The sequence below is a fragment of the Salvelinus alpinus genome, chromosome 27 (genome assembly GCF_045679555.1).
Source record: "Salvelinus alpinus chromosome 27, SLU_Salpinus.1, whole genome shotgun sequence".
NCBI lineage: Eukaryota > Metazoa > Chordata > Actinopteri > Salmoniformes > Salmonidae > Salvelinus > Salvelinus alpinus.
In genome coordinates this window covers 8,079,768-8,093,474 of record NC_092112.1, presented here as the reverse complement: position 1 = coordinate 8,093,474, position 13,707 = coordinate 8,079,768, and the positions used below count along the sequence as shown (strand labels likewise).

General features: G+C 45.9%; 1 protein-coding gene across 3 annotated transcripts in view; it reads left to right on the top strand.

Moving 5' to 3' along the window:
* The window catches only part of ccm2 (CCM2 scaffold protein), a 34,211-nt gene extending 24,699 nt beyond the window's left edge, over window positions 1-9,512 (top strand). For all 3 annotated transcript variants that reach the window (XM_071369327.1, XM_071369329.1, XM_071369330.1), the window contains exons 8-10: window positions 1,443-1,581; window positions 7,564-7,702; window positions 8,228-9,512. In XM_071369327.1, the coding sequence (XP_071225428.1) occupies window positions 1,443-1,581; window positions 7,564-7,702; window positions 8,228-8,526 (577 nt within the window). In that variant the 3' untranslated portion in view covers window positions 8,527-9,512. The remainder of the gene's footprint in view (window positions 1-1,442; window positions 1,582-7,563; window positions 7,703-8,227) is intronic.
* The last annotated feature ends 4,195 nt before the right edge of the window (window positions 9,513-13,707 follow it).

Genomic DNA, 13,707 nt, shown 5'->3' with positions numbered 1-13,707 from the left:
TCATGTTACCTGGGTTACCAGAGAGTTCCATGTAGTCATGTTACCTGGGTTACCAGAGAGTTCCATGTAGTCATGTTACCTGGGTTACCAGAGTTCCATGTAGTCATGTTACCTGGGTTACCAGAGAGTTCCATGTAGTCATGTTACCTGGGTTACCAGAGAGTTCCATGTAGTCATGTTACCTGGGTTACCAGAGAGTTCCATGTAGTCATGTTACCTGGGTTACCAGAGAGTTCCATGTAGTCATGGCTCTATTTAATACTGTGTGTTTCCCAGCCTCTGTTCTGGACTTGGGGACTGTGAAGAGACCTCTGGTTGCATGTCTTGTGTTGTACCGACGAGTGTCTGTACTGTGTGCCTTACTGCTTGAACAGACAGTTCGGTACCTTCGACACATCAATACCTCTTGGTATTCCAGGAGAGAATGACATGCCTGTTACTTAACACTTTCCCTCTGTGTACATCTAAGTGTGTCTGAACCCAACTTTGATCCAGGAGAGAATGACATGCCTGTTACTTAACACTTTCCCTCTGTGTACATCTAAGTGTGTCTGAACCCAACTTTGATCCAGGAGAGAATGACATGCCTGTTACTTAACACTTTCCCTCTGTGTACATCTAAGTGTGTCTGAACCCAACTTTGATCCAGGAGAGAATGACATGCCTGTTACTTAACACTTTCCCTCTGTGTACATCTAAGTGTGTCTGAACCCAACTTTGATCCAGGAGAGAATGACATGCCTGTTACTAACACTTTCCCTCTGTGTACATCTAAGTGTGTCTGAACTCAACTTTGATCCAGGAGAGAATGACATGCCTGTTACTTAACACTTTCCCTCTGTGTACATCTAAGTGTGTCTGAACTCAACTTTGATCCAGGAGAGAATGACATGCATGTTACTGACACTTTCCCTCTGTGTACATCTAAGTGTGTCTGAACCCAACTTTGATCCAGGAGAGAATGACATGCCTGTTACTTAACACTTTCCCTCTGTGTACATCTAAGTGTGATACGTTCTGCTTTGTTCTGGACCAACTGGAATTCACCGATGTCCTTCTTTGCTGCACATGACCACATAGCTGGACAGTAGTCCAGGTGTGACAAAACTAGGGCCTGTAGGACCTGTCTGGTCAAATGAGATGTCAAGAAGGCAATGCCCTATCATGGACATACCTCTTCCTATTTTAGCAACCATTGAGTCTATATGTTTTGACAATGACAGCTTGCTATGGTTCTGTGGGGTTTTAATGATGTGGTTCTGTGGGGTTTTAATGATGTGGTTCTGTGGGGTTTTAATGATGTGGTTCTGTAGGGTTTTAATGATGTGGTTATGTGGGGTTCTGTTGATGTGGTTCTGTAGGGTTTTAATGATGTGGTTCTGTAGGGTTTTAATGAAGTGGTTATATAGGGTTCTGTTGATGTGGTTCTGTTTGTTCTATAGTTCCTTCCAGGGGTCTCTAGAGGCAGGGGGCGACTCTCCGTCCCCCACCTCCACCCCAGCCTCCCCTCAGACCAAGACAGCCAGCGAAGGAGAGCTGAGCACCACCGCCACAGAGCTGCTACAAGACTACATGACCACGGTAGGGTGGGTGTGTTGTGTGTCTGTGCATGTATGGATGTATAATGGCGCCTGAGGGGATGGCTGCCGTTGACGGGCTCCTAACCAACTGCTATTTAATGTGGGTGTTTTTTTTCTCACATTGTTTGTATCTTATTTTGTAAATGATATTGCTGCTACCGTGTCTTAGGGCCGAAAAGAGATTCTGGATATCAGAACAGAGATTACTGGATGAAGATTTATTTTCTTTACTGAGTCCGACGCGAAGGATATACTGCTTCCCCCGAGTCCCGTCATTCGCATGAAGAAAATACAGACATACAGGGGGCGGAGATCAGGGTGCCTCGTCGGCGAGTGGGTAACCTCGCCTCTACCATCCGTTCTATCGGACAACATGCAATCACTGGAGAATAAACTGGACGATCTCCGTTTCGAGACTATCCCGCCAACGGGATATTAAACTGTAATATCTTTTGTTTCACCAAGTCGTGGCTGAATGACGACACGGATAATATACAGTTGGCTGGGTTTTCCGTGCATCGGCGGGACAGAACAGATACATCCGGTAAGACGAGGGGTGGGGTGTTTTCTATTTGTCAATAACAGCTGGTGCACGATGTCTAATGTTAAAGAAGTATTGAGGTGTTGCACCTCATGATAAGGTGTAGACCACACTATCTCCCGAGAGAGTTTTCATCTATATTTTTTGTAGACATCTATTTACCTCCACAAACCGATGCTGGCACTAAGACCACACTCAACCAACTCTATAAGGCCATAAGCAAACAAGAAAATGCTCATCCAGAAGCGGCGCTCCTAGTGGCCGGGGACTTTAATGCAGGCAAACTTAATTCCTACCAACATGTCACATGATCAACCAGAGGGAAAAAAACTCTAGACCACCTTTACACACACACAGAGATGCATAAAGTTCTCCCTCGCCCTCCGTTTGGCAAATTTGACCAATATTCTATCCTCCTGATTCCTGCTTACAAGCAAAAACTAAAGCAGGAAGTACCAGTGACTCGCTCAATACGGAAGTGGTCAAATGACGCAGATGCTACGCTACAGGACTGTCTTGCTAGCACAGACTGGAATATGTTCCGGGATTCATCCAATGGCATTGAGGAGTACACCACCTCAGTCATCGACTTCATCAATAAGTACATGACGTCGTCCCCACAGTGACCGTATGTACATATCCCAACCAGAAGCCATTGATTACAGGCAACATCCCCACCGAGCTAAAGGCTAGAGCTGCCGCTTTCAAAGAGCGGGACACTAATCCGGATGACGAAAATAAATCCCGCTATGCCGTCAGACGAACCATCAAACAGGCAAAGCATCAATACAGGACTAAGATTGAATCCTACTTCACCGGCTCTGACGCTTATCGAATGTGGCAGGGCTTGAAAACTATTACGGACTACAAAGGGAAAGCCAGTTACGAGCTGCCCAGTGACGCAAGCCTACCAGACGAGCTAAATGCCTTTTTATGCTCGCTTTGAGCCAAGCAACACTGAAGCATGCACAAGAGCACCAGCTGTTTTGGATGACTGTGTGATCACGCTCTCCGTAGCCGATGTGAGCAAGACCTTTAAACGGGTGAACATTCACAAGGCCGCGGTGCCAGACGGATTACCAGGACGTGTACTCAAAGCTTGCGCGGACCAACTGGAAAGTGTCTTACTGACTTTTTCAAACTCTCCCTGACCGAGTCTGTAATACCAACATGTTTCAAGCAGACCACCATAGTCCCTGTGCCCAAGAATGCGTTGGTAACCTGCCTAAATGACTCACGTCGGTAGCCTTAAAGTGCTTTGAAAGACTGGTCATGGCTCACATCAAGACCATTCTCCCGGAAACCTTAGACCCACTTTAATTTGCATCCCGCACCAACAGATACACATATGACGCAATCTCTATCGTGCCCTTTCCCACCTGGACAAAAGGAACACCTATGTGAGAATGTTATTCATTGATTTACAGCTCAGTGTTCAAATCAATAGTGCCCACAAAGCTCATCATTAAGCTAAGGACCCGGGGACTTAACACCTCCCTCTGCAACTGTATCCTGGACTTTCTGACGGGCCGCCCCCAGGTGGTAAAAGTAGGCAACAACACATCTGCCACGCTGACCCTCAACGCAGGGCCCCTCAGGGGTGCGTGCTTAGTCCCCTCCTGTAGTCTGTGTTCACCCACGACTCCAGCATCATCATTAAGTTTGCTGAAGACACAACAGTGGTAGGCCTGATCGCCGACAACGATGAGACCGCCTATAGGGAGGAGGTAAGAGACCTGGCTGTGTGGTTTCAGGATAACAACCTCTCCCTCAACATGAGCAAGACAAAGGAGCTGATCGTGGACTACAGGAAAAAGAGGGCTGAACACGCCCCCATTCTCATCGACGGGACTGTAGTGGAGCGGGTCGTGAGTTTCAAGTTCCTCGGTGTCCACATCACCAACCTAACATGGTCCAAACACACCAAGACAGTCCTGAAGAGGGCACGACAAAGCCTATTCCCCTTCAGGACACTGAAAAGATTTGGCATGGGTCCCCAGATCCTCAAAAAGTTCTACAGCTGCACCATCGAGAGCATCCTGACCGGTTGCATCACCGCCTGGTATGGCAACTGATCCGCATCTGACCATAAGGCGCTACAAAGGGTAGTGCATACGGCCCGGTACATCACTGGGGCCAAGCTTCCTGCCATCCAGGAACTATATACTAGGCGGTGTCGGAGAAAAGCCCCAAAAATTGTCAGACTCCAGTCACGCAAGTCATAGACTTTTCTCTCTGCAACCAAACGGCAAGCGGTACCGGAGCACCAAGTCTAGGTCCAAAAGGCTCCTTAACAGCTTCTGCCCCCAAGCCATAAGACTCCTGAACAATATATACCCCCTGCATATACAGTGACAAAAAAAGTATGTGAACCCTTTGGAATTACCCGGATATGTGCATAAATTGGTCATCAAATTTGATCGGATCTTCATCTAAGTCACAACAATAGACAAACATAGTGTGTTTAAACTAATAACACACAAATTATTTATTGTCTATATTGAATACATCATTTAAACATTCAGTGTAGGTTGGAAAAAGAATGTGAACCCCTAGGCTAATGACTTCTCCAAAAGCTCATTGGAGTCAGTAGTCAGCTAACCTGGAGTCCAATCAATGAGGCAAGATTGGAGATGTTGGTTAGAGCTGCCCTGCCCGATCAAAAACCCTGCCCTGCCATCACAAAATGTTAGTTTGCTATTCACAAGAAGCATTGCTTGATGTGAACCATGCCTCGAGCAAAAGAGATCTCAGAAGACCTAAGATTTAAGAATTGTTGACTTGCATAAAAGCTGGAAAGGGTTACAAAAGTATCTCTAAAAGCCTTGATGTTCATCAGTCCACGGTAAGACAAATTGTCTATAAATGGAGAAAGTTCAGCACTGTTGCTACTCTCCCTAGGAGTGGCCGTCCTGCAAAGATGACTGCAAGAGCACAGCGCAGAATGCTCAACGAGGTTAAGAAGAATCCTAGAGTGTCAGCTAAAGACTTACAGAAATATATGGAACATGCTAACATCTCTGTTGACGAGTCTACGATACGTAAAACACTAAACAAGAATGGTGTTCATGGGAGGACACCACGGAAGAAGCCACTGCTGTCCAAAATAAATCATTGCTGCACGTCTGAAGTTTGCAAAAGAACACCTGGATGTTCCACAGCGCTACTGGCAAAATATTCTGTGGACAGATGAAACTACAGATGAGTTGTTTGGAAGGAACACACAACACTATGTGTGGAGAAAAAAAGGCACAGCACACCAACATCAAAACCTCATCCCAACTATAAAGTATGGTGGAGGGAGCATCATGGTTTGGGGCTGCTTTGCTGCATCAGGGCCTGGACAGCTTGTCATCGACAGATTTCCCAAGTTTATCAAGACATTTTGCAGGAGAATGTAAGGCTATCTGTCCGCCAATTGAAGCTCAACAGAAGTTGGATGATGCAACAGGACAATGACCCAAAAGACAGAAGTAATCAACAACAGAATGGCTTCAACAGAAGAAAATACGCCTTCTGGAGTCGCCTAGTCCTGACCTCAACCCGATTGAGATGCTGTGACACGACCTCAAGAGAGCGGTTCACACCAGACACCCCAAGAATATTGCTGAACTGAAACAGTTTTGTTACGAAGAATGGTCCAAAATTCCTCCTGACCGTTGTGCAGGACCATCTGCAACTACAGAAAACGTTTGGTTGAGGTTGTTGCTGCCAAAGGAGGGTCAACCAGTTATTAAATCCAAGGGTTCACATAATTTTCCCACCATGCACTGTGAATGTTTACACAGTGTGTTCAATAAAGGCAATTAAACGTATAATTGTTTGTTTTATTAGTTTAACCAGACTGCGTTTATGTATTGTTGTTACTTACTTGCTGTTTGTCGTTTTAGGCTGGGTTTCTGTACAGCACTTTGAGATATCAGCTGATGTAAGAAGGGCTAAATAAATACATTTGATTTGATTTGACTTAGATGAAGATCAGATCAAATTTTAGGACCAATTTATGCAGAAATCCAAACAATTCCAAAGGGTTCACATACTTTTTTCTTGCCACTCTAGCCATCGTTATTGTTATTTAATTTTTTACTTTAGTTACATTTACATTTACATTTAAGTCATTTAGCAGACGCTCTTATCCAGAGCGACTTACAAATTGGATTTATTTAGTAAATATCTTTACTCTTATTTCTTGAACTGCGTTGTTTGTTAAGGGCTTGTAAAAGTCAGCATTTCACGGTAAGGTTTACATCTGCTGTATTCGGCGCATGTGACATTTGATGTATGAGGTTGTGGCTTTGGTGATCTATAAAATATGTACAGCTGCTTTCTTGGTGATCTATAAAATATGTACAGCTGCTTTCTTGGTGATCTATAAAATATGTACAGCTGCTTTCTTGGTGATCTATAAAATATGTACAGCTGCTTTCTTGGTGATCTATAAAATATGTACAGCTGCTTTCTTGGTGATCTATAAAATATGTACAGCTGCTTTCGTGCATGCTCTATTAGACTTTCTCATTTTATTTTTCTCTAACATTTTTCCCTCCCCCTCTCCCCCCTTATCTCTCTCTCCTCCCCCCTTTTCTCTCTCTCCTCCCTTTTCTCTCTCTCCTCCCTTTTCTCTCTCTCATCCCCCTTTAATCTCTCTCTCATCCCCCCTTTTCTCTCTCATCCCCCCTTTCTCTCTCATCCCCCCTTTTCTCTCTCCTCCCCCCTTTTCTCTCTCTCTCCCCCCTTTTCTCTCTCCTCCCTCTCTCTCCCCCCTTTTCTCTCTCTCTCTCTCCCTCCCCCCTCTCTCTCCCTCCCCCCTCTCTCTCTCTCCTCCCTCTCTCTCTCTCCTCCCTCTCTCTCCCTCCCCCCTTTTCTCTCTCCTCCCTCTCTCTCCTCCCTCTCTCTCCCTCCCCCCTTTTCTCTCTCCTCTCTCTCCCTCCCCCCTTTTCTCTCTCCTCCCTCTCTCTCCCCCCTTTTCTCTCTCCCTCCCCCCTCTCTCTCTCCCCCCTCTCTCTCTCTCCCTCCCCCCTTTCTCTCTCATCCCTCTCTCTCCCCCCTTTTCTCTCTCCTCCCTCTCTCTCCTCCCTCTCTCTCCCTCCCCCCTTTTCTCTCTCCTCCCTCTCTCTCTCTCCCCCTTTTCTCTCTCCCTCCCCCCTCTCTCTCTCCCCCCTCTCTCTCTCTCCCTCCCCCCTTTTCTCTCTCCTCCCTCTCTCTCCCCCCTTTTCTCTCTCCTCCCTCTCTCTCCCCCCTTTCTCTCTCATCCCCCCTTTTCTCTCTCATCCCCCCTTTTCTCTCTCCTCCCCCCTTTTCTCTCTCCTCCCTCTCTCTCCCCCCTTTTCTCTCTCCCTCCCCCTCTCTCCCTCCCTCTCTCTCCCCCCTCTCTCTCTCTCTCCCCCCTCTCTCTCTCCTCCCTCTCTCTCTCTCTCCCTCCCCCCTCTTTTCCTCTTTAAGTTGCGTACCAAGTTGTCGTCTCAGGAGATCCAGCAGTTTGCTACTCTTCTTCATGAGTACCGTAACGGAGCGTCCGTCCATGAGTTCTGTATCAACCTTCGCCAGCTCTACGGGGACAGCAGGAAGTTCCTCCTACTGGGTGAGAACCACTTCCTGTATGGGGGTCAAGGTCAAACCTGGGCTGTGTTCAGAGGTCAAGCCGAGCAGCAGGAAACAGTTGTGAGACGAACCGGAGATTTTTACCTGAGCTTGACCGATGAGAATGCTTTATTTTGTGTTTCCCAATCCCTGTTTTTTGCTACGTTGTGCCTTATCGAACAGGACCTTGCTGTTTCAGCTCGACTGTGAAATGAGTCTGCACTATTTCAGTTCACATAAGGCTCTCGGGGGTTCTACAGTGGGACCATTTTAATCCCATATGTGCCTAAATATGTGCTGTGTGCCCTGGATTGTTAATTTAGGAGCACCAGTGAGTCTAGAGAAATGAGGGACTCTAGCTTTAATACCTAAAATCATTTTCATTGTGCTGCTAAATTTCTTTGGCTCCTTGTAAAAAAAAAAAGAAAAAAAAAGGTCAGCTTAAAGCCCTGGTTCTGTGATTGACTGTCTGTGCATTGTCCCCCCCCCCCCCCCCCCCCCCCTTTATGATCCCATGTCCATCCAGGTCTGAGGCCGTTCATCCCGGAGAAGGACAGCCAACACTTTGAGAACTTCCTGGAGACCATCGGCGTTAAGGACGGCCGCGGCATCATCACCGACAGCTTCGGACGCTACCGCCGCACCGCCAGCTCCGCCTCCGACTCAACCACCAATGGGAACGGAGCGGCGGGAGGGGACGGCGGTGGGTCTGACGAAGGCCTGGTGCCCTCCGAAGGAGACGAGTGGGACCGCATGATCTCTGATATCAGTAATGATATAGAGGCTCTGGGCGTTAGTATGGACCAAGAAGGGGTCACACCCTAGACCCTAACCCCTTGCCTCGAGTCTGGGAGAAGGGGTGACGCCCTAGACCCTACTCCCTACCATCGAGACTGTGCTGCGGTATGGACCAAGAAGGGGTCACACCCTAGACCCTAACCCCTTCTCCCTATGCCCTAACTCATACCCCCTAGTCCCTACTCATCCTGAACCAACAGAGAGGACGATCCAGCCAGCCCAGATCCCAACCCCCTGATGATGACATGCTGTGCATTGTGGCCAATCAGCTTTCAGTGTGAGCCAGCGTGGCCAATCAGCTTTCAGTGTGAGCCAGCAGTGGCCAATCAGCTCGGCCGTTCAAGGAAAACGTCATTGATCCATTCGTAGTGGTTTTTACTAACTGACTGAATGGCAGCCTTCTACATCTCTGGGGGGTTTTATCGTTATTGGCAGTATCTGCCATCGGTGACCAGGATGAAGCTGAGTCACCCTCCTGAGGGCAGCCATCATGAATACCCACAATGCTCTGTCTGGTGTCTCGCTTCACAATGGGTGCGTTTTGACATTGCAGCCACCTTTTTAAAGGCGAGTCGAGACCGACTGATCTACAAATCACCTTAGATCATAAAAAATGATTGTAGGTCAAGTCAGTCGCAATTTTCCCTTCATACAGCACGCTTTTGATGCTCTGGAACACGGCCAATCAGAGTTTGGGGGTGCGTTGTACAGAAATAAGGGTGCCATTTGAGACGCAGACCAGAAGATGTGCCTGGACACAGAATATTGAATATTTTATAATGACTTATGTATGTAGTAGTTAGCCTGTATTTCTAACTAATATGTGTTCTTTAAGGTCAATCATTAACCTTCTACAGTCTCAGCCCTGTCCTAAGACTGGGGGGGGCGGCAAGGGGGGGTTCTACTCAGCTGACATATGGAATTGTTTTAAGAAGGTCATACCAAGGACATTTAGCTATTCGATTTGGAATTTTAAGATCCCTTGGAAGTATAACGAAAATATATAAAAAGTATTTGATGAAGCAGTGAATTTGACCTTACAGCTGTTAGCCCGTACAAACACATTGAATAACAGATTCACTACATGGAACGACAGATAGTAAAAAAAAAAATAATAATAATAATTATCAAAAGGAAGTTTGTTCTGAGGTGTCTTCGATATATGTGAGATATATAAGAAAGATCAGGAACCATTTTAATTTACATTTTATTACATGTATTTGACCCCTTATTTTTGGCACTAAATTATCTCCATATATACTTCCATTCGTTTTTTTCAACTGGTTCCTGGGACCTTGTAGGGGGGGGGGGTCGTAGAGCAAAACGGATTTGGAAGTTCGACGTCGACGGATGTGGTGGATTATTAAGATGCATCCAATGTAAGGAAACTGAAATCTCTAGTTTAAATGAAGGATGTTGATGAGGATTTTTGTATTATGCTAATATTATTTTTGGCGGGCTGTGGAAATCCACTCTGGGAGGGGTTAACTTAATCCACCAAGTATCTTCTCCTACTCTGCATATTTACTGCTTTCCTTTTTTGTTGATGTTTTCCAAATGCACCCTATTCCTTATTTAGTGCACTACTTTTGACCAGAGCTCTATGGGCACTGGTCAAAAGTAGTGCACTAAATAGGGAATAGAGTGCTCTTTAGTTGTTTGGACTTTGTGTTTTATATACTGATTTACTTGTACTATTTTGTTGTGGTTTTATGTTTTACACTTAGCCTCATTTAGCCTTAGCCTAGCATTTAGCCTAGCATTTAGCCTTAGCCTAGCGTTTAGCCTTAGCCTAGCATTTAGCCTTAGCCTAGCATTTAGCCTTAGCCTAGCGTTTTCTATTAACGTTTACCTTTGTCTTATCTCAGTCAACGACATATGTTGATAAAAATGTGACTTTGTGAAACTGAAACCTCCCATTCAGAATATCTGGATGGACAACATATCTGACAAAGCCAGTTACTGGCTGATTTACAATTCAATGCCCAATCTCTTCTCATAGCGCAGACAAACCAACCTTACCTTCAGCCATGCACAGTACACCGTAAAGTAGTATACTATATACCAACCCCTATGGGTCCTGGTCTAAAGTAGTATACTATATACCAACCCCTAAGGGTCCTGGTCTAAAGTAGTATACTATATACCAACCCCTATGGGTCCTGGTCTAAAGTAGTATACTATATACTAACCCCTATGGGTCCTGGTCTAAAGTAGTATACTATATACCAACCCCTATGGGTCCTGGTCTAAAGTAGTATACTGTATACCAACCCCTATGGGTCCTTGTCTAAAGTAGTATACTATATACCAACCCCTATGGGCCCTGGTCTAAAGTAGTATACTATATACCAACCCCTACGGGTCCTGGTCTAAAGTAGTATACTATATACCAACCCCTATGGGTATTGGTCTAAAGTAGTATACTATATACCAACCACTATGGGTCCTGGTCTAAAGTAGTATACTATATACCAACCCTTATGGGCCCTGGTCTAAAGTAGTATACTATATACCAACCCCTACGGGTCCTTGTCTAAAGTAGTATACTGTATACCAACCCCTATGGGTCCTGGTCTAAAGTAGTATACTATATACCAACCCCTATGGGCCCTGGTCTAAAGTAGTATATTATATACCAACCCCTAAGGGTCCTGGTCTAAAGTAGTATTCTATATATCAGGGGTGCACAGTTAGAATCCAAAGAGGTCCAGTGGCTCAGGTTTTTCCCCCCCCCCAAAGGTCCAATCCATTAAAATGTCTAACGTGCGCTATGATTTGGGGTCATATGTAGTTCTTGTATATGCATAGCTAATAAACAAAGTACTACATTTCAACAATATGTATTGCACATTTTCAATGCAGACACATTAAACATAATAAATATGCAGCCTAATCATAAGTAAAAGTAGGCCAGTCTCAAATGTTCTCATTTCAAGCAAAACGAGACTGCGTCGTCACACGACGAGATTGCGTCGTCACACGGCGAGATTGCGTCGTCACACGGCGAGACTGCGTCGTCACACGTCGAGACTGCGTCGTCACACGGCGAGACTGCGTCGTCACACGGCGAGACTGCGTCGTCACACGGCGAGACTGCGTCGTCACACGGCGAGACTGCGTCGTCACGCGACGAGACTCCGACGAGACTGCGTCGTCACGCGACGAGACTCCGACGTCACGCGACGAGTCTGCGTCGTCACGCGACGAGACTGCGTCTTTACGCGACTGCGTCTTTACTGCGTCTTTACGCGACGAGACTGCGTCGTCACAAAGAAAAATAACAAAAGTTGCCTGTTTCTGAAAAAAGTGCTTTGCTTTTTGAACAAATAAGAAACCACATGTTTAATATTTCCCTCTCCCACTTCTCCAGCGCTCTTCTTTAGTGAGAGAAAAGGGCTGTTTCTTGTCCTGCCAGTCATTTGAACCTTGGCTGTAGTCATTCTCATGCACATCTCTAGGTGCTCATTGGTGAGTCTAGAACGGTACTTATTGTTAATGATGTTCATAGTGGAGAGAAGACTCACAGCTGTATGTGGAGCCAAACATGGTCAAGGTGTTTAGTGCTACTTTGGTTAGACCAGGAGAACACATTCTCAGACACAGCCTGATAGGATCATGATCAGTTAGTTGGTTAGACCAGGGAACACAGTCTGACACAGCCAGATAGGATCATGATCAGTTAGTTGGTTAGACCAGGGAACACAGTCTCAGACACAGCCTGCAGCCAGAAAGGGTCATGATCAGTTAGTTGAAAGTGCTCTCTCAGTGCAGCATTAGCTTGCAGATCAATCAGTTCCATCTGTAGAGATCCACCATGTCCCCACTTGAAGGTCTGTGTCACCTCCTTTTAGAAAATCCTCTGACATCTGTGATGAGGAATGGATTCTCAAATTAGAAGAAGGAGCTCCTGTCCAAGGCTGAGTCTGTCCAAGGCTGAATCTGTCCAAGGCTGAATCTGTCCAAGGCTGAATCTGTCCAAGGCTGAATCTGTCCAAGGCTGAATCTGTCAAAGCGATTTTCTGAAGTTTCCAATCAGCTCATCTATGAATTCAACACGAGGAGAAACATCTCTCTCACCCTGAATCTGTTCCTGCGCTTTCAGGAAGTGTGCTCCGTCTCCTTGAAGATCTTCCTTGAACACTTCCAGTTTCCTCTGGAAGGAGCGGACAGATGAATTGTTCTTGCCCTGTAGTTTCACGTCGAGCTCATTAAGGTGTGATGTCGACCAAAAATGCAACAATATCCATTTTGCTCTCGTCTTGCAAAAAAAAAAAAAAAGTGTAAACCTCTGTTGCCTTCTGACTCTTGAGCTGTACTAGGAAAGCTGTTCCTCTTGAGCTGTACTAGGAAAGCTGTTCCTCTTGAGCTGTACTAGGAAAGCTGTTCCTCTTGAGCTGTACTAGGAAAGCTGTTCCTCTTGAGCTGTACTAGGAAAGCTGTTCCTCTTGAGCTGTACTAGGAAAGCTGTTCCTCTTGAGCTGTACTAGGAAAGCTGTTCCTCTTGAGCTGTACTAGGAAAGCTGTTCCTCTTGAGCTGTACTAGGAAAGCTGTTCCTCTTGAGCTGTACTAGGAAAGCTGTTCCTCTTGAGCTGTACTAGGAAAGCTGTTCATTCCTTTCGAATGGACCAAAAGCGTTCCAAGCCTTTGCTGAGCCAATCTCACGTTGTGCAGCAGTAGGTCATTTTGCATTTGCCTCGACTTCTTTCAGGAATTCTCTCAGCAGGACGATGAGGATGAGGATGAGGGATGCCCAGAGGAAGTGGATGAGTTTCGTCATTGTATTCATCACTTCAGCATACTCTTCTGACAGATTGGCGCAGAGGACAGACTGATGAATGATCACAGTGGTAAGCTGTGAGATCAGGGTTTTCCTCGTTCAGTCGTGCCACAGCTCCTCTCTCTCTTCCTGTCATGGCAGGGGCCCCGTCTGAGGTGATAAGAGGCCACTTGTTTCAGGTCTATCCCCCCTCTTTCTCAGCATCTCCTTTATGTACATGTCATTTCCTGTTGTTTTAGGTCTATCCCTCTCTTTCTCAGCATCTCCTTTATGTACATGTCATTTCCTGTTGTTTTAGGTCTATCCCCTCTTTCTCAGCATCTCCTTTATGTACATGTCATTTCCTGTTGTTTTAGGTCTATTCCCCCTCTTTCTCAGCATCTCCTTTATGTACATGTCATTTCCTGTTGTTTTAGGTCTATCCCTC